Raw genomic sequence first — 17,683 nt, 5'->3', positions numbered from 1 at the left:
GGCACGTAGGATCTGTTGTGGTTTCTTGAGTGCGCCCTCTGACTTCTCCCCAACTCGACCTTGTGACACCGCTATCACTAACCCCGTTTCCAAGTAGAGGAAACAGGCTCGCAGAGTTGCATCTCAGTGTGTCAGGGTCCGTAGTGGGGCTGGGTCTCCCTCTCAATCCGTGACTTTGCAGCCTGAGCACCTCGCACTCTTTCTGTGGCCCGCAGAGCGAGGTGGGCCAGGCTGGCCAGGCCCCTGCGATGGGGTCTGTTCCTTCCCACACCCTCCTCCCACACAGCTGGGTGGGCAGGACCTTTGGCTGTGTCTGAGATGACCGGCGCCCTGATCCCACATCTTGTTTGGCTCTGGGAGATGGCATGGAAGTGGCAGTGAGTGGGGACCCCTCGGAGGTGGGGCGTCTGGGGCCAGCACGTGGCTCTGGAAGAATGTTTCACGTCCCGTCCTCACCTGCAGAACGAGAAGCAGAGGCCTCAGAAGGGGCCATGAGGACGAGCCGCCTGCCCCAGGGCCTGCAGTAGCTGCGGGTTTACTTGTTGGGGTTCCCCAGGGGGCCTGTGGGGCACCCCACCTCTGTCTGGTGTGTGAGCACAGCCTGCCAGTGGCCTCCCCAGGGCAGCAGCGGCGGCTCCAGAGCTGCCAGCCCATCTCCCTGGGTGCCTGCTTCGTTGGGAGCAGGCGCTGCTGGTAATTATGCCTCTTAATTTAGGAGAGCGAGCCCGAGAAAGTAATTTGAATTTGGATGTTAACCTCAGAGGCTGGGAAGGGGCAGAGCGAGCCCTCTCTCCTGGAGGCTGAATTGGAAATGAGCAGGGAGACATTCGGGCTGACTTTGAGAAACAGCTCTCTGTAGCAGCAGCAGGCAGAGGGCTCATCTGGCACGGGGGTTGGGGGCCCGGTGACCCATGCGTGCTCACGTCGCAGGCGTGGGCCTCACCCCGCCTGCCACAGCTGCAGGCAGCCCCTCAGAGACCACTGTTCTTCCGAGTCCTTTCTGCGGGGGGCAGTTTGCTTCAGAACGGGTCGTGGGACGGGTCTTCGTGGCTTTGAGCCATTTGGCAGGGTCTCAGAAGGTGCATCCAATTAGTCCTTGTGTTCTTTGTAAACCAACTCTCAATACAGGTTTTTCTCAGTGAAGTATGAAATGGGTAGTTGCAGACTGCAATATTAACGCCTTTCCACTTTTTTCTCACTTCTTCCTGTGCCAGCTAGGAGCAACTCGGATTAGCTTACGTGGGCTGAAAGGAGCCGGGAACAGACACTTGTGCCTTCTGGCTCCCAGCCAGGGCTGGCCTCGGGGGGCGGGGGTGGAGAAGGGAGGTCCCCTGGGGCCCCGTCCAGCTCCCCCACGAGGCCTGGGGGCCGCAGGAGAGCGAGAGAAAGGGACTTAGTCACACTCAGCAGGCGAGTGTGTGTGCGAGAGTGAGTGCAAGGGTGCGTGGGGGTGTGTGGTTAGTGTGAGTCTGGGTGTGGGGGAGTGTGCATGGGAGTGTGTGTTGGAGTGGGGAGCGTGGGGTGGGGGCAGGGGCTCCGGGGCCCTGGGGTGCCACGTGAGGGGCAGGGATCCGGCATGTACTGAGCCCCGCTCTGCGCCAGGTCCTAGCCGGCACTTTAATTCAGGGCTCAATGCTCACACCTCCAGGATCGGAGGTGTCATCCCACTTTCCAGAGGAGGGATTTGAGGTCCAGCCTGAGTGCGAATGGTCACAGAGACTGTGTTTTTGCCCCCGTCCCTCGTCCCTGGTCCTGGGGACATGCATGGGAACAGCACCTTCTCGCTAGTCCTCCGCTTTGGACCCTGCGTTCCCCAGCCTGCTCCTGTGGGAGGAGCCATGGAAGGGCCGTGGCCGTGCAGAGGCTTCCTTGGAATGGCTGTGGCAGTCCCGGCCCGGCAGGCATGGTGGTGTTCCCAGCTGTCACCAAGGCCACCCATGGGAACCTGACTCATTCTCATCTCCCACTAGCCTCTTTCTAAGCCTGACTGGGTTTTCCTCCTTTGGAATAGTGACATGTTTAAATAGTTTCTTAAATTGGGTGACTCGTAGGTAAACAGACTCCAGGTTTTCTTGCTTTCTGGATTGACTTAATTCTCGGTGTCTTTACTTTAGAAACCTTTAGAACCGTTTAGAAACTGCCCTGCTCGGCTCCACTCCAGGCCCCGTGCTGCAGTCCTTGTGAGGCCTGGCCTGCTCACTGTCCCCAGGCTGTGCCTCAGTTGGCTGCACCCTCCGGGAGGCACCGGGCATTTGGTGGCATGCGTGTCACGCCCACGCTCTGGTCCCCTGCCTGCGTGCATGCAGCACCTCCTGGGAGCCAAGTTCTGAGCCAGGAATAGGGGTTACGGGTTGAGCGGTGGCACGTCAGCCTCCAGGACCCAGGCCAGTGGGGAAGAAGAGGCACGTACCGAAGTCGTCGGATTACGTGGTCAAATACGGCACATGGAGCTGACACGCCCAGCTTGGGGGGATTGGTGGAGAAGGTAGCGTCTGAGGTGGGGTGAAAGTGGACGGGAGTCGGGGTACAGACGGAAACTGAACTGTGGACAAGTGTCGTGTGTCCTGTTTGCCATCCGCCCTCCTGGGCTGTGGACTGAGGGGTGCAGGGCGCTCAGGGGGGCTCGGGTGTCTGCAGAGCAGGATGGGGGCAGGCCCAGCGGTCCTTGTGGCCCCGTCAGGTCAGTGTGTGTGGGCCGCAGCCTGGCGGAGGCTGGCGGCTCGGCACAGCCTGGGTGGAAGACCAAAGGGGGAGCAAAGTTGAAAGTCCGCTGGTTGTGAGTCCAAGGTGACAAGTTAAAATGAAGGGCCTGATTTTTGCTTTGAGCACTGTGGTGTCAGTCAGCATTTCTCCCTTTTTAAGACCTGGAAATCATCCAAAAGTACCAAGAAGAATGAAAACCAAAAAGATGAACTTAAATTTGGGCAAAACAGAAATACAGCTAAAACCCAAGCCCCTGAATGGGAGGAAGAGGCCCTCAGCGTGACCTAGGAGAGGCTGTGCGGAAGGAGCCGGGCCACTGCAGCAGGGAGGGGGCTTGGCACCCCGGCGGGCGGGAGGCTGCTAATGAAACACCTCGCGCTAGCGGGGGCCCCTGTTGGCAGCAGCATGGACGGGGTCAGCCGCGGGAGCAGGAGCTTCCTGGCCCCGTTTCTGTTCACAGGAGCAGGAGACGTGGAGGTGAGTGAGAACTCGGACACACAAGTGCCAATGTCTCCTTGACGGAAAGGGAGGAGGCGTTTCCTCCTGCGGGAAAGCTCACAGCGCCCTCTCTTACCAGAGGGCAGGAGCGCAGGCGGGTGGAAGTCTCACAGAGCCATCCGATCAGAGGTAAAGAGAAGAGAGCACCCTGTCCTTTGCACAGTATCAGCCTTTTGCACAAAGCCAGATAAATAAAACTCATTTTCAGTGATGGCTAATAAAGGCAACATCGCACAGTTTTGTGAAATCAAAAAATTTTGTAGAAAAGTAAATAACAGAAAAGAGTTTCCCAGGAAAAAAATTGGCATTGAGCAGATGAAAATTATATCTGAACATTTTGCCAAGAAATAGACCCTAGCAATCCAGTAGAATCCATGAAGCTGGAACAAAATGCAAGCGTCCAGAGCAGAGGTGGGAGGCCAGGGTAGCAGGTGAGCCAGGCGCCAGCTGAGCTCAGGACAGGAGTCAGAGCAGAAGGTCGATCGGGATACAGGAGGGTGAGGTGATGGGGAGGACCAGCAGCCGGATGCAAATGCTACGTGTCTGACAATGTAGAATTTATGGATTTAGTAAAAACTCTCAAAAAGGGAGAAGATGGGAGAAAAGAATGCTGGTTTCCCCATCATTAGTAGCTGAAGGTTAAAACATACCATTTAACGAGAGCATCGCGCAGTAAAAGCATATTTAACCGAGAAAGGTGAACAATAAGGATGATGCGTTTGGTAATCAGACGCTCAGCATAGGAAACTGATAGGAACCGTGGGAAGCAGAAAAGTACAGGCATTGTGTATGGTTACGAGTTAGGAAAGCAGCCACTAGAGCCAAAACACAAACCTGTCTGAGTATCGAGAGAATTTCACAGAAAAAAGCAAACCAGACAACAAGCCCACAACCAGCAGGATTGCTGGTCCAGAAAAGCCGAGACGAGGGGCAGTTTGAGGGGAATAATGAGGGATAGCCGTGGTAGGAGAATTTACTGTACTTCCTAATCCCCATTATACCAAGTGGGCAAGACTGAGCAACAGAAAAGAGAATATGTGTTGTGTCCTTAACCCCGAAACCAAAGAACGCTCTTTTTAAAAAGTGCTCAGAGAAAACGTTCACCCAAACTACCCGTATATCACATAATAAAAAAACCTTTACAAATTCAAATAGGTAGAGCTGATTCAGACAGCTTTCTCTGGTCACAGTGATGAATTTGAAATCAAGAACAAAACCAGAAAAAGAAAAACCTCCTAACACTTGGAAATTTGAAAAAAAAAAAAGGGAACAAAAGCCTGTGTCTTAATTCTTGGGTCAAAGAAGAAATGCAGTTCAAAAGTGCATAAAATCTAGAAAATAATCCTAATGGAAATCCTGCTCCTCTGAGCCTGTGGAAAACACTGGAGTGTGCTCAGCAGAGAAATCATGGGCATAAGTGCTGTATTATTGGGCAAGAAAGAGGGAATATGCGTGGATTAAACACCCAGCTCAAGAACTCACAGAGGAAAACAAAGTAAGCCCAGTAAAGCAAAAGGTAGGAATTTATAAAGATCAAAGCAGGAGTTAATAAGAAAGTGAAAAATGGTAGAAATAATAAATAAACCCAAATGCCTGTGCTTTGAAATAACACCAGAAAACATATAAATTATTCACAGTCCTAGTAAAAAATTAATAGAAAGCATCACCATCACCACCACCAAAATAAGGAATAAGAGTAATGACTTTGGAGTTCCTGACTGAAAGGGGCCTGGAAGGGCGTCCCGGGTGCTGAGAATGCGGGGTCTTGATCTGGATGGTGGTGCCGTGGGTGTGGACATGTGTACAGTCAGTGAGCCGTACACACAAGATTTATACACCTTACTGTGTGTGAGCTCTACCTCAACAGTAAAGAAAATAAATAAAAACAAAAATGAAAATAAACCTATAAGGAATCAGGAGTTCTACATGAATTCTATAAGAAGAACTATGAATTATATCACAACTCTATTTAAATAAAAATCTGAACGAAATGAATAATTTTGTAGGAAAATATAACCTATCAATACTGACTCCAGAAGAGAGAGCAATTCTAAACAGACCAATTTATAAAGCTGTCACAAAAAAGCCAGCCCAGCCCTCCCCAGCGAAAAGGAACAGAAAACGCATCAGGTTGAGTCAGTTTCACGGGGAAATCCTACGAGGTCTTCAAAATACCAGCACGTCCGTACTGTGCAGACTGTCCCAGGGCAGGGGAGAGGAGCCAAGCTTCCTGAAGTGAGCACGCTGTTGACACCAGCACCTGTGAAGATCCCCACCTGTGCAGTGTGCGTGTGCGCGTACACACGCGGGCACAGACTGTAGACCAGTCACACGTGTTACCGTGTCCGGAAGTGAAGTCAGTGCACTAGAACCCACCGTGTCAGGTGGGTTTCTGCAGGGCTGGGCTGCTGGTTTGGTTTTAGGATATCTTCTCCATGTTTGCTGAAACGGCATTTGACAAAATCCAACATTCAGTCTTGATTAAAAACTTAATAAAGTATGAATATGTGGGTAATTTCTCTACATGATAAAATATATCTATTTCGGCCAAAAACTGACATGCTATAAATAAGAAGATACTAGTTGCAGTTCCGGTGAAGCCACAAACAGGTTAAGGATGTCCAGTATTACAGCTGTAATTTAATATTATTCTGGGGTTACTGGTCGTCAAAAGCAGACAAGAGGAAGAATCGAAGGTCTAAGTATTGAGACGGAGGAGGGACGTGCTCACTTGGCAGCTGACGTGATTGTGTGCAGAGACAGTCAGCGAAATCGACTGTAACCAGAGAATGTAGTAAAGGAAGTGAGACCACATGCAGAAATTTAAAGTCATGTATATACAGAAACAACAAGTTACAGAGACAGCAGAAGAAGTGCTCCCATTTACAACAGCAACAGCAGAAAAAGGCGAAAAGATGAAATGTCCAAGAGCAAGGGCCTATAACGTGTAGGATCTGAATGGGGGACCTTCCACAGGCTCTTCCAAGCCCGTGAGGAGGCCGGCCGTGTGCTTGAGCAGGAGTTCTCCTGAGTTACCTTGTCCATTTAAAATAGTCCCGACTTTCTTAAAAAAAATGTGTTTTGGTGTGTTTTTTTGTGTTTTGTTTTGGTTTTGCTGAGGAAGATTTGCCCTGAGCTAACATCTTTGCCAATCTTCCTCTATTTTGTATGTGGGTCGCTGCCACAGCATGGCTGCTGACAAGTGCTATTGGTCTGCGCCCAGGAACTGAACCCAGGCTGCCAAAGTGGAGCGCACTGGACTTAACCGCTAGGCCAGCCCTTAAGAAACATTTTTGGTTGGTGCTTTTTTTTTTTTGATGGTAGAGGGGTGGGATGGCATGGGGAGAAAAAGGCTTCTAAGATTCTTGTGGACAGAACAGTGGAAGAGAATAGGAAGTCAGAAGCAGACTCAGTTACACAGAGGACTTCAGTGAGTGAGAACGTGGAGTATTAAACCACAGGAAGCCGTCGAGCCTTTTGATAGGTGGTATTGGGACATCTGGGCTGTCATCCTAAGGGCAGCCTGCCAGCCAGTGCCTGACGAAACTACAAATGGACATGCCCTTTGACCCTGCAGTGTGCTTCTGAGAGGTCATCCTGCGGTGAACTTGCACACGTGGGAAGCAGAGTGTCTAAGAGCTGGTGCGCCTCCACGTCGACTGTAGCAGTGTCGTGTGGGAAGCGGCTTAAATGTTCGCCGGTGGGAGCTCGTTAAATAAGAGGTGGTGTCCACATGGTGGAGTTCTGGGATGTCATGGAAATGAACCAGGAAGCTCTCTCTGCGCTGGTTTGCAAACGTCTCCCCAGTATATTAAGTGAAAAAAGCAAGGCTTGAAACACCGTGCAGGCTATCTTCCCATTTTTGTAACAAGAAGGGGAATAACGGAGACGTGTTTGCTGGTGAACGTGTGAACTGTTTCTGAAAGACACACGCAGCTTGACGACTGTTGGCTGTGGGTCAGGGACTGGGGGCTGGGGTGACGTTGGGGAGAGACTTGTCCGTGTGCGCCCCTTTGTACTGGACATCTGGACCTTGGGTCTCGAGGCCTTGAAGCGTTCTGAGAATCCAGGACAAGGTCCAGCAGGACCTTGGGCAGGGCCTGGGACCAGGGCTGTGAGGGCTCCAGGAGGCGTCCTGTCCTGCACTCTGCTCGTCTCTGCAGACCGTCTTCCTCCGCGGCGTGGGTGCTTGGTAGCTGAGAGGTATCAGCCTGTCCGTGCTTAAGGTGTGCATCCCTTCTGCTCAGGAGATCAGCCCCACCGCCCAGAAAACAGAGAGAGACACGGGGCAGCCCAGACTGGACTCTTGGGCCTGTCCTGTGTCCCTCCTGGAGAGAATCCTCTTGGTCCAGTGTATCTACTGGTCTGTTCAGCTGTGGCCTCGAGGACGGGCACAGTTAGGACAAGGACTTTCTGGGAGCCCACCCAGCAAAGACCATTGTGAGCTGAACGTCACCAGAAAAGGAAGGTGCCGCCAGCTTCTAGGTCAGTCTGGGTGACATTGGAAAGGAGTGACGCACCCTGATAGTTCAGAGGCGAGTGTCAGGGAGTGTTCGTGCATTGAGATAGCCCGGTTCCTGGGAGGAAACGTCATCTGAGCTCCAGCTTCCTGGGGGAGGTGGTTATGATGGGGGAGGGCCACAGGACGTGGTGAGCGTTGCTTCCCCCTGAATATGATCAGGTTTTATTTCACGTTTCGACACCATCTTTTGACGCCACTAAGTGGTCACTTAGTGCTTGCTCTGTAAAGTGGGGCATCACCCCAATGACAAGACGTGCCACAAGAGGCGCCTGTCATCTGTCAGCGCAGGCAGCTGGCTCAGTGGGTACTGGTGGCGCTGGAGCTCAGGGAGGACAGGCGTGGAGTGGCCACGTGTCCCTGGGTTCTGACCCTTCTCCTGGGCCTCTGAGGACTTTGCCGAGGCTGTTCTGGAAACATAGTGATGCTCATGCCTGTTCACCCTCCATGACCAGCAGGATGGGGTCACCTGGTTGTGCAGTGGTCCTATTTCGGGGCAGGATTGGGGTCGCCTAGCTGTGGAGTGGTCCTGTTTGGGGGCAGGATTGGGGTCACTTGGTTGTGTGTTGGTCCCATTGAGGGGCCAGGTTTCCTTCAGGGACCTTGACGGTTAATACTGGGGCTTCGTAGACTGGATGCCTCGCCCAGGAATTCCTAAGTCAGGCTGCCCAAGGAGGGCCTTTCCAGGAATGGCCTGGAGAGACTGTTTTCGAGAAGAAAGGTCTAGGGCTGTTCATTTAGGCCTGGAAGGCACATACGTGGAAGTGGGCCCGCCCTCCTCCCCCCTGCAGCCTGGGCCTTGCTGATCTGTCACGGCACCTTTCCTGCTGACCCTGTCCTGTCCATCTCAGCCTAGGACCCAGTGCCGTTCACATGCTGGGGCAGGAGCTGGGAGCTCTTGGCTGCCCCCAGTTCGTGGGGCTGTGCCTGCCGCATGGGCTGTGCCTCCCTGGAAAGCCCTGTAAAAGATGAGGGCCCCCCGCCACCTCTCCGCACTCCCCCATTTCCATGTGGGCCATTGGGGAGCACTCAGCACACAGTCTGAGAGAGCCAGACAACCACCAGAGCATGAGATCCGAATGAGGGAGCCTCCGAACCTCGTCTGTGCCAGAGCACGGAGACCAACCTGGGCGCGTCGAGGGGCCCAAGCACAGGCTAGTGGTCTGGGCCTGTTCCTGCACCTCCAGCCCAGTGCGGTGGCTGCCTCCCTCTCACTGGAGACTCTCCTTCCACCAGTAGTCTCTGAGCCGTTCTGGTCTAGGAACTGGGCACACATCAGCCAGACACACAGACTGTGATCAGATCGACACGCACAATACCAGCCCAGAAGGGTGAGCTGGGCAGTGCCCTGACCTACAGCACTGGGTCCAGGAGTGCTCTCAGCAGGAGCTGGGATCAGGGAAGGAAGTGGCGTTTTGTGGGACCAACGGGAAGAGCAGGAGCTACCTGGCGCTGGCAGTGAAGGCGGCCAGGTGGCCAGGGTGCAGAGCCAGTAGTGGCAGAGCTGGAATGACACCAGGGCTTCCCCCCACCCCCGCCTCTAGCCCCTGCGCTTGGCCCTCCTCTCTTACGATTCACAGGCCCTGAGGACTAAGCTGCTTTTGTGGGGAGCAGGCGTAAGGAATGGCCAGAGCCCAGTCCGAGGATCGCGACACTGAGCCTGCAGCCAACCAGCAAGGCTTGCGTGGGGCCTTCCCGGCTGCTGGCAGTGTTCAAGGCCACTGGGGCCCTGAGTCCCTTAGAGAACCTGTCTGGTCAGCGGGGCCTTTGACTCCCGGGGCAGCGGGGCATGGCTTTGGATGAGCATGTCCCAGCCCCACTGGAGCGTGGGGCTCGCTCGTGGGACGGTCCCGGCCCGGAGCCTGCCTGCTTGGTGCCCGCCTGCCCGGCCCCTTCCTGTTCCTGTGCCTGGACCTCTGCGCTGGAGTCTATTTCCTGCTCTTCCTGGAGCCTCAGGGCGTCTGGCTCCCCCGCTGCACCCCTGTTCCCCCAGGTGTGTGAGAGCAGGTTAAAATTCACATTCCCTTCCACGCAGTCTGCATCACCTGTCATCCTATGGAGGAGTTTGAAGTGGCAAATAAATAAAATCCCATGACTATTAAAACAGATAGAAGCGTTGGTAAACCTAGAATGTGTTCTTTCCAACTGCTGTCCCCTTTTCCTCAGATTTTCCTATTTCCCCTCAACCTACTCCACAGTGGCTGTGTGTCTCTGTTGCTGTTCCGGAGACAAGTGCTAAAAAGGAGAAGGAAGTTGTGTTTCCACGAGCTGGAATACTTTAAGGTCTGGCAGCCTCCGGCCTCTGGGTTTCCAGGAGCCAGCGTGGTCTCTCCCACCGGCTTCCCCGCACGAGGTGGGCATCCTGCCCCCCGCCCAGGGAAATTGGATGCTGCCTTCTGGATTTCAGGGGCCTGGCCGAGGGTCCTTGGAAGCCCCAGTGAAGGGGCTCCAGCAGTGCCCGTCCCGGCTGACCCTCCATCCTGTGTTTTCTCGCAGCTGGAGATGGAGCTGAAGATGCTGAAGTCTCAGTCGGGCCCTGCCGACCAGAGCTTCCTGTTCTCCAGGGAGGAGGTGAACTCACTCAGGTACGTTCCTCACGCCCGGCCCCACCTGGGGTCTGTTTGCGCCTCTTTCCTCTGTCGCCTTCCTGGAGGATGACTACTTCTTAACTCGTGTTCCATCCACTTAGTGTCGTCTCTGCAGAGGACTCGTCTCTGCTGGCTTGGGCTTCTTCACGGCCTAGCCCAGGCTGCCCCCAGTGCTCGGGAGAGAGCGGAATAGACTCGAGTCACAGTTCTGTCTGGGGGGGCCTGTCTTTGTTGCCAGCAAAACAGAAGCAGTTGGGAGCAGCCTCTCTGCTTTCCACGCTGCTTCAGGGGGCAGCGGGGACCTGGGGGCCTGCTGGTTCAGAGCCCATGCAGAGCCAGCCGTGTGAAGAGAATCAATCGCAAAGAGCAGCCAGGCCGGCCGTGCTACAGTGTGTTACAGGCCACCTTCAGGCCCCGTTGCAGGCGTGCTCCCTGTGAGCACTTGCTGTCTCTCCTGACCTCCCGTGTCCCGGCATAGCTTGCTTCCAAGGAGGAGAGGTGCGGCTGGGGGACTTTCCAGCGCTCCCTTCCACTTGTGCTGTGCACGGAGCGGGGTCCCGAAGTAGGAAGTTTCCAGGGAGACGCAGGCAGAGCTCTGAGAAGCCTGCTCCGGCTCTCCTTGGGTCCCTGTGTTGGCCCTGCTCTTTCTGGAGAACTGGCTGATGGACAAGTTGATGGTGTCTCCCCATCTGCTCTGGGTGCAGAGCAAGCACCGTCCGAGGGGCCCCTGGCTCTGGGGTGCTCAGTGCCTTCAGCCAGCTCCTCTGCTCCGAACGCCTGCCACATACCAGGCCTGGGGTGTCTGGTTCCTCTCCTGCAAGCTGCTCCTGTCGGTCACAGAAGACTGAGCTGTGACCCAGACAGCTCCAGGGCCCACCATGTGTGTGAGACCCTGGTCCGTCAGTGATGGCATGGACCGGGGAGAGCTACACCCTGGCCCAGCCCACCTGGGGGGTCGGTTCCCCTGTGGCTAAGGCTGTGACAGTGGCACACCCTGTTCCCGAGGCTCTGTCTCTGTTGGGAGCACTGGGATAGCCCCATCGGGATGCTGGGATAGCCCTGTTGGGAGTGCTGGGATGGCCCCTTCCAGATGCTGGGATGGCCCTGTCCAGATGCTGGGATGGCCCCATCGGGATGCTGGGATGGTCCCGTCGGGATGCTGGGATGGCCCCGTCGGGATGCTGGGATGGCCCTGTCGGGAGCGCTGGGATGGTCTCGTCGGGATGCTGGGATGGCCCCGTCGGGAGCGCTGGGATCGTCCCCGTCGGGATGCTGGGATGGGCTCGTCGGGATGCTGGGATGGCCCCGTCCGGATGCTAGGATGGCCCCGTCGGGATGCTGGGATGGCCCCGTTGGGATGCTGGGATGGCCCCGTCGGGAGCGCTGGGATGGTCCCGTTGGGATGCTGGGATGGCCCTGTCGGGAGCGCTGGGATGGTCTCGTCAGGATGCTGGGATGGCCCTGTCGGGAGCGCTGGGATCGTCCCCGTCGGGATGCTGGGATGGCCCTGTCGGGAGTGCTGGGATGGTCTCGTCGGGATGCTGGGATGGCTCCGTCGGGGGCGCTGGGATGGTCCCATCGGGATGCTGGGATGGCCCCGTCCGGATGCTAGGATGGCCCCGTCGGGGGTGCTGGGATGGTCCCGTTGGGATGCTGGGGTGGCCCTGTCGGGAGCGCTGGGATGGTCCCATTGGGATGCTGGGATGGCCCCGTCGGGATGCCGGGATGGCCCCGTCCGGATGCCGGGATGGCCCCGTCGGGAGCGCTGGGATGGCCCCGTCGGGATGCCGGGATGGCCCCGTCGGGGTGCCGGGATGGCCCCGTCGGGATGCTGGGATGGCCCCGTCGGGATGCCGGGATGGCCCTGCTGTGCAGGTCGTCTGTCCTGGCCCACAGTGAGGGCCCAGTAAGTGACCGTCATTGCCTCTCCTGGATTCAGGGTTTTCTCCAGGATTTCCAAAGCCGTTCTCCCACGTGGACCTGGCCTCATGAAGCGCTGTCTCTAGGGACGCGCCAGGTCCTGACGTGGCTCACTTGCTCTTCATTCGTTCAGTCATTCACTTGTTCAGAGTCGGTGTGTGCCAGGCACGTGCTCAGGGCTGCGCCTGAGGATGAATGCGGGGGAGAAGGACACATCTCTGTCCTCCGCAACTTCACAGTGCACGGGGGCCTGGGGGTGTCAGTCACATGCAGTCATGCCCGTGTAGCGACAGGTGGTGGGCAGCTCAGCAGAGGTGCCTCGTGAGGAGGTGACTGTGGGTCCGCCCTAACGAGCAGGCCCTGTATGGTTTGTGGCCTTGTTCCCAAGAGCAGAGGGGAGCCATCAAAGGTTTCACAGCACATGAGTGACACGACCACATTTTTAGCTGGAAAGCATCCTTGGCTGCCGGGGCGCAAGATGGAAGGGGCACTTGGCAAGGATGGAGCAGCTGCCTCCCCGGCCACCACCGGCTGAGCTTCTGCTGCGGGAACACCCCTTTCCAGCTGCAGCTGGCCGTCCCCCTCCAGCACCCTGACTTCGGGGAGCAGCCCCAGTCTACTGAGGAGGCAGTTCCTGCGATCGGAGGTGGGGCTGGAGGGCCAGAGAGCTGGCAGCAGTGGGGCTGGTCTTGATAATAAACAGACAAGGAGGAGAGGCAGGGGGGCTTGGAGGGTGGCCACAGGGACACCTTCATGGGGCGCTGAGCTGTCCTGGGGGACAGGGCTGGCGTGACTGGTACCAAATCCTAAAGGGCCTCGAACGCCCCATGAGGCAGTTGGAGCCCTTGTCCCTCTGTCCTTGGGAGCCATGGCTGGCTCTTGAGTGGTGGATGGAGGAGGGTGATGAGATTCAGGGTGTTTGCCCTAATTCCCATCACCCCTGCCTGGCAGGTATAGTTGGCATCCTTCCTCTGTGGCTGGAGAGTAGGAGCAGCCTGCCCCCAACTGGGGATCCTGCAGTCCTTGAGCCGCCAGGCAGGCTGTCCCACCACTCCACAGCTCTCTCTTCTCTCAGACCATCTCTCATCTGCCATTGACGTGAGCGTGGCCAGGCGTGTATCAGATTTGTGTGGGCTAGCACACTTTGGATTCACTCATTTTTATTTATTTATTTACTTTTGGTGAGGAAAACTGGCCCTGAGCTAACATCTATGCCAGTCTTTCTCTATTTTATGTGGGACGCTGCCAAAGCATGGCTTGATGACCAGTGCTAGGTCTGTGCCCAGGATTCAAACCTTTGAACCCTGGGCCACCCAAGCAGAGCCAGCAAACTTAACCACTATGCCACCGGGCCGGCCTCTTTATTTATTTCCTAAAATCTAATTAAAAGGCTTTATCAGTGATGTCTTCTACCTCAAGATGAAAGCTTCTCGTTCTCCCCGACTCGTTGGAGACTGCAGCTGTGGAGAAAAAGGCCTCTGTGGTTGATGACTAGGAATCAGGCTGGCGCTTGTGTACCACGCTTTGACAGCGGGCTCTGCACCTCACCCTCCGCGTGTCCCGCCGCGCACGGGGCTGACCTGGGGCTCCCATGGCACACGGACCTCCAGGATGCTGCTCTGGGCACCGTGCAGCCTCGCCAGCCCCACCGGGCCTCGGGGCCCCATTTGGGGTCCCCCTCAGCCCTGGCAGCAGACAGGGCCAGGATGCTGGCGCGATGTGCCTGTGCGCAGGCTTGGGGAGAGGCCTCCAAGCAGACGCAGTGGGGAGCCTGGAACCCAGCCCAGCGGCCGGAAAGCAAGGCTTGCTGGGCCCGTGCTGCCCCCCCAGCTTCTCTGTGGGCAAGTGAGGGGCTTGGGGCGGGGGGCACGCATGCAGGCTTCACTGTCACCCCTGCCTGCAGCCGCCGTCCTCCAGGGTGAGAGGCTTCAGGAAGGCTTCCTTCTGAATGAAAACCGAGCTGCCTCAGTCTCTCGTCCTCCGGAGCGTGAAGTGCTTTTGCTGCACGTCTTCTCTGGAACTCACCCAGCAGCGCTGACCGAAGTGCTCGCTCAGAGGAAGACCAAGTGGACCGCTGACGGCTGCCGTCTGTCGCCCTGCCCCACGGCCTCACACGGCTAGCGCCCTGCAGCACGCGCATGGCCCGCCGGGGGGGCCTGGGCCGGGGCTGGCCTCGCCCACGTGGGGACCTGGGGGCCCCTTCTTCCCAGAGGACGGAGACAGCACAGGCTGCCTCAGTCGTTCGCACACACGCAGATTTGTTATGCATGAATTGTGTGTGTGTTCAACATATGCAATATGTTAAGTCCGTCTGATAGATTAAATGTGGGCGTGTAAAACTTAAGTGGCAACAGTCGCAGGGCCCTTTCAACTGGAACAAATGTGGGCTCTTTCTTTTCCGCTGCCAGAGAGCAGCTCCGGCGAATCCTGAGTGTGGGCTGTGGATTTAGTCCCTGCTCCCTCACTGCCGTCCTTCTGAGGGACCTGCCCGGCCCCAGGCCTTTTTCCAGCCACACAGAGACCCCTGGTTCGGGGGGCTGAGGGGTCCTTGGTGTTGGGGGCCCTCAGAGGATGGCACGGTGCCCTGTGGTCCCACCCATACCGTTTCCAGACTGCGAGGTGCTGGGCTCTTATTATGCATTTTTAAAAATACGTCTCGTGAACACATCCTTGTTGAACGCCCCTGCCTTCTTCTGGCCGTCCTTGAGCCTGTGATCAGGAAACACGGCCACTGCCTCTGAGCTTGCAGGGCAGCTGGCCGAGCTGAGGTGCGCTTACAGCTGCAGAGGGGCGTGGCTGCACACTCACCACCCGCAGCCCGGGCCTGGAAATCAGAACCCCCTCCGTGCATTTCAGACCTGCTGCTGCCTTGGGCCCGGGTCGGTGGCCTCAGGGAGTGATGCCCTCTGAAAGGAGGCTGCAGCCAGGATGAGGCAGCCCTCAGACCCTGGGCCTTCCAGGTTGAGGGCTTCTCCAGGGGGAGCTGGTCATGAGCTTTCCGGCCAGCACTGGGGGTCTCAGGCTTGCTCAGGGCGGGCAGGGCAAACCTTTGTGGCCTCACCCACCCCCACCCCCAGCCCCACCCCCGCAGCTCCATCTGGAGGCTGGAGTTGGGGAAGCCCATGGTCAGGGAGACTCCTCCATGGGGCTGCAGGCCCTGCTGTGAGCAGTCCCCTGACCAGCAAAGCTGGGTCCCCTCTGCCAGCCCACTGCCCGGCGGCCAGTAACGATGGGCGTCCACGCCTGGGCTCTGTAGCGTGGGGCGGGTGACCACGTCACAGGGCCTGGTGCCCACAGCTGGATTATCACGTCTCTACTCCTTGCGTGGACTCTGCAGCGGGCGGAACAGGTGGTCATGGCCTAGGGCAGAGCCTGCAGATCTGGCTCCTTTGCACGTGCTGTGTCTCCTCTCTCCGAAAACCGGAAGAATCTTCCTGCCCCGGTTCTGAGGTGTCACGAAGACACTTTGGCGTCGTTTGTTTTTACATGTTGTGCTGGGCCGTCGGTGGCTTTTCAGTCTGGTCTCTTGTGTCCTTCGGTTCTTGGGAATTCTCTTGAATTACTTACAGATTACTTCTCTTCAATTTTCTCTAGTTCTTCTTTCTGAGACTACAATTATTTGGATGTTGAACTTGCTGAATTAGTTCTGTTTTAAAAAACATTTTTGATCCTATTTTCCATCTTTTTGTTCTACTTTCTGTTAAGTTTTCTCGAAGTTATCAACCTGTCCTTTATTTTTCCTACCATACTTTGAGTTTCCTGAGACTCTTTTGTTTTCTTATTGTTCTTTGTATACTCTTTTATATATAAAACATTTTCGTGACGTTAACGAGTACAGTTTGTCCACTGCCTCTTTGATGCTCATAATGGGACTTTCTGAAGTTTCTTCCCTCTGAATAGTCTGTTTCCTCGGAGCTACTGTTTTTTGTCAGTTGGTGGTTTGGACCTGGCCCTCGCCAAGTGTCTGGTGGTCCTGGCAGTCTGCTCGTGTCAGGAGCAGGGACCCAAGCAGCCCCATGGAAATGCCGTGTGCCTGGCTGGACTTGGCTCCTGTGGCTTCACAATGGTGGCACGTGGCTGGGCCGTGTTCCTGGGGAGCCCTCAGCACTGCCGTCTTTGGTCTCTCCTCTCGGCCGGGCCTTGTCTTTGGGACACTCCTGTGTGGAGGGTGTAGGCGGCTCAGCATCACTGGGAACATTTCCTGACCCCATTTCATGGGGTCGCTGCCATTTATCCCGTATTCCTCAGCCCGGAGACCTACTGTTTTCTCTCTCGAAAAAAGAAACCTCAGGTGTATCCTCCAAAGGCCGGGAGAGACAGCATAAAATAAACCGCAGAAAAGGATGTGGAGATGCTGCTTTTAAAAAGATCTTCAACTTCTGCTTCTGGTCAAGCTGAGTAGCCCCGTTCCTCCCAGTCGTCCTCCTTACTCCTCAAAACCCCGAGCCGACACGACAGGCGAGGAGGACCCTGCAGGTGCAGAGAGGGTCACCTGCATGGGGACCCGGGACTTGAGGAACCGTGTGGAGGTGAGTTCCAGGTTTCCTTACTGCCGCCCACGTACCTGGACAGGGAGCCGCAGAGACTCTGATCTGGACCAGCCACAGACGCACACACACAGACACGCACACACACACACAGACACACACGCACGCACACACACAGACACAGACACACACGCACAGACACGCGCACACACACACAGACACACGCACACACAGACACACACACGCGCGCACACACACACAGACACACACGCGCGCACACACGCAGACACAGACACACATGCACAGACACACACGCACACACACAGACACACGCACGCATGCACACACACAGACACATGCACACACAGACAGACACACACACGCACACACAGACAGACACACACAGACATACACGCACACACAGACACACACGCACACACACTCCAAGAAAGGACTGTCTCCCAGGCTAGAGAGGAACCCTTTCTGACAACACCAGCCCCGCTTCAGCCAAATACTCAAGGAAAACCTGTCTCCTTCCCACCTCCCCACCCCACTCCCTCCATGGCAGCAAGCAGCGGCATTCAGTCCCTGCCCGGCAGTGCCAGCTGTGCCAGCAGGGGCTCACTGTCCACCCGCAGCCCTCAGTGCAGGCAGTGCCCGGGGGGTGTCAGCAGGGCTGGCCGGGAGCCAGCCTTCATGCTCCAGGCAATGGGAGCAGGCACCACTCAGGTTTCTCTGCCACAGAGGGATCAGTGGATGAGTGGGGTACTGAGCTGCACCCTCACTCGGTGACATCAAAGAGCCAGAGCAAGATGGTGGCTTCTGGTCACTTCCTCCTCCCACTGAGCCAGGGCCAGAAGGCTCCTGCTTAGCCCCCAGTAGTGAGGTGGCCCTTGTTCCCCAACCCTGGTGTTGGTGGGACTAGTCAGGGGTCCAGCTTACACCCTCACTGTCTGCAGGATCCACTT

At 56.3% G+C, this 17,683-nt stretch overlaps 1 protein-coding gene across 18 annotated transcripts in view; it reads left to right on the top strand.

Annotated features, from left to right (window-relative positions):
* MAD1L1 (mitotic arrest deficient 1 like 1) overlaps nt 1–17,683 on the top strand; it is a 420,727-nt gene that overhangs the window by 261,083 nt on the left and 141,961 nt on the right. For 17 of the 18 annotated variants that reach the window (XR_011424443.1, XM_001490482.5, XM_023655119.2 and 14 more), the window contains one exon: nt 10,217–10,305. Coding sequence is in view for 17 of the 18 variants with exons in the window: in XM_001490482.5 (XP_001490532.1) it covers nt 10,217–10,305 (89 nt within the window). In the remaining variant the exon portion in view is untranslated. Of the gene's footprint in view, nt 1–9,968; nt 10,074–10,216; nt 10,306–17,683 lie in introns of those variants that run through there. The other variant, XM_023655134.2, reaches the window with a different exon arrangement.

Source organism: Equus caballus, chromosome 13 (genome assembly GCF_041296265.1).
Source record: "Equus caballus isolate H_3958 breed thoroughbred chromosome 13, TB-T2T, whole genome shotgun sequence".
Lineage (NCBI taxonomy): Eukaryota > Metazoa > Chordata > Mammalia > Perissodactyla > Equidae > Equus > Equus caballus.
Note: the sequence above shows the minus strand (reverse complement) of the source record. Positions and strands in the feature narration are given on the sequence as shown.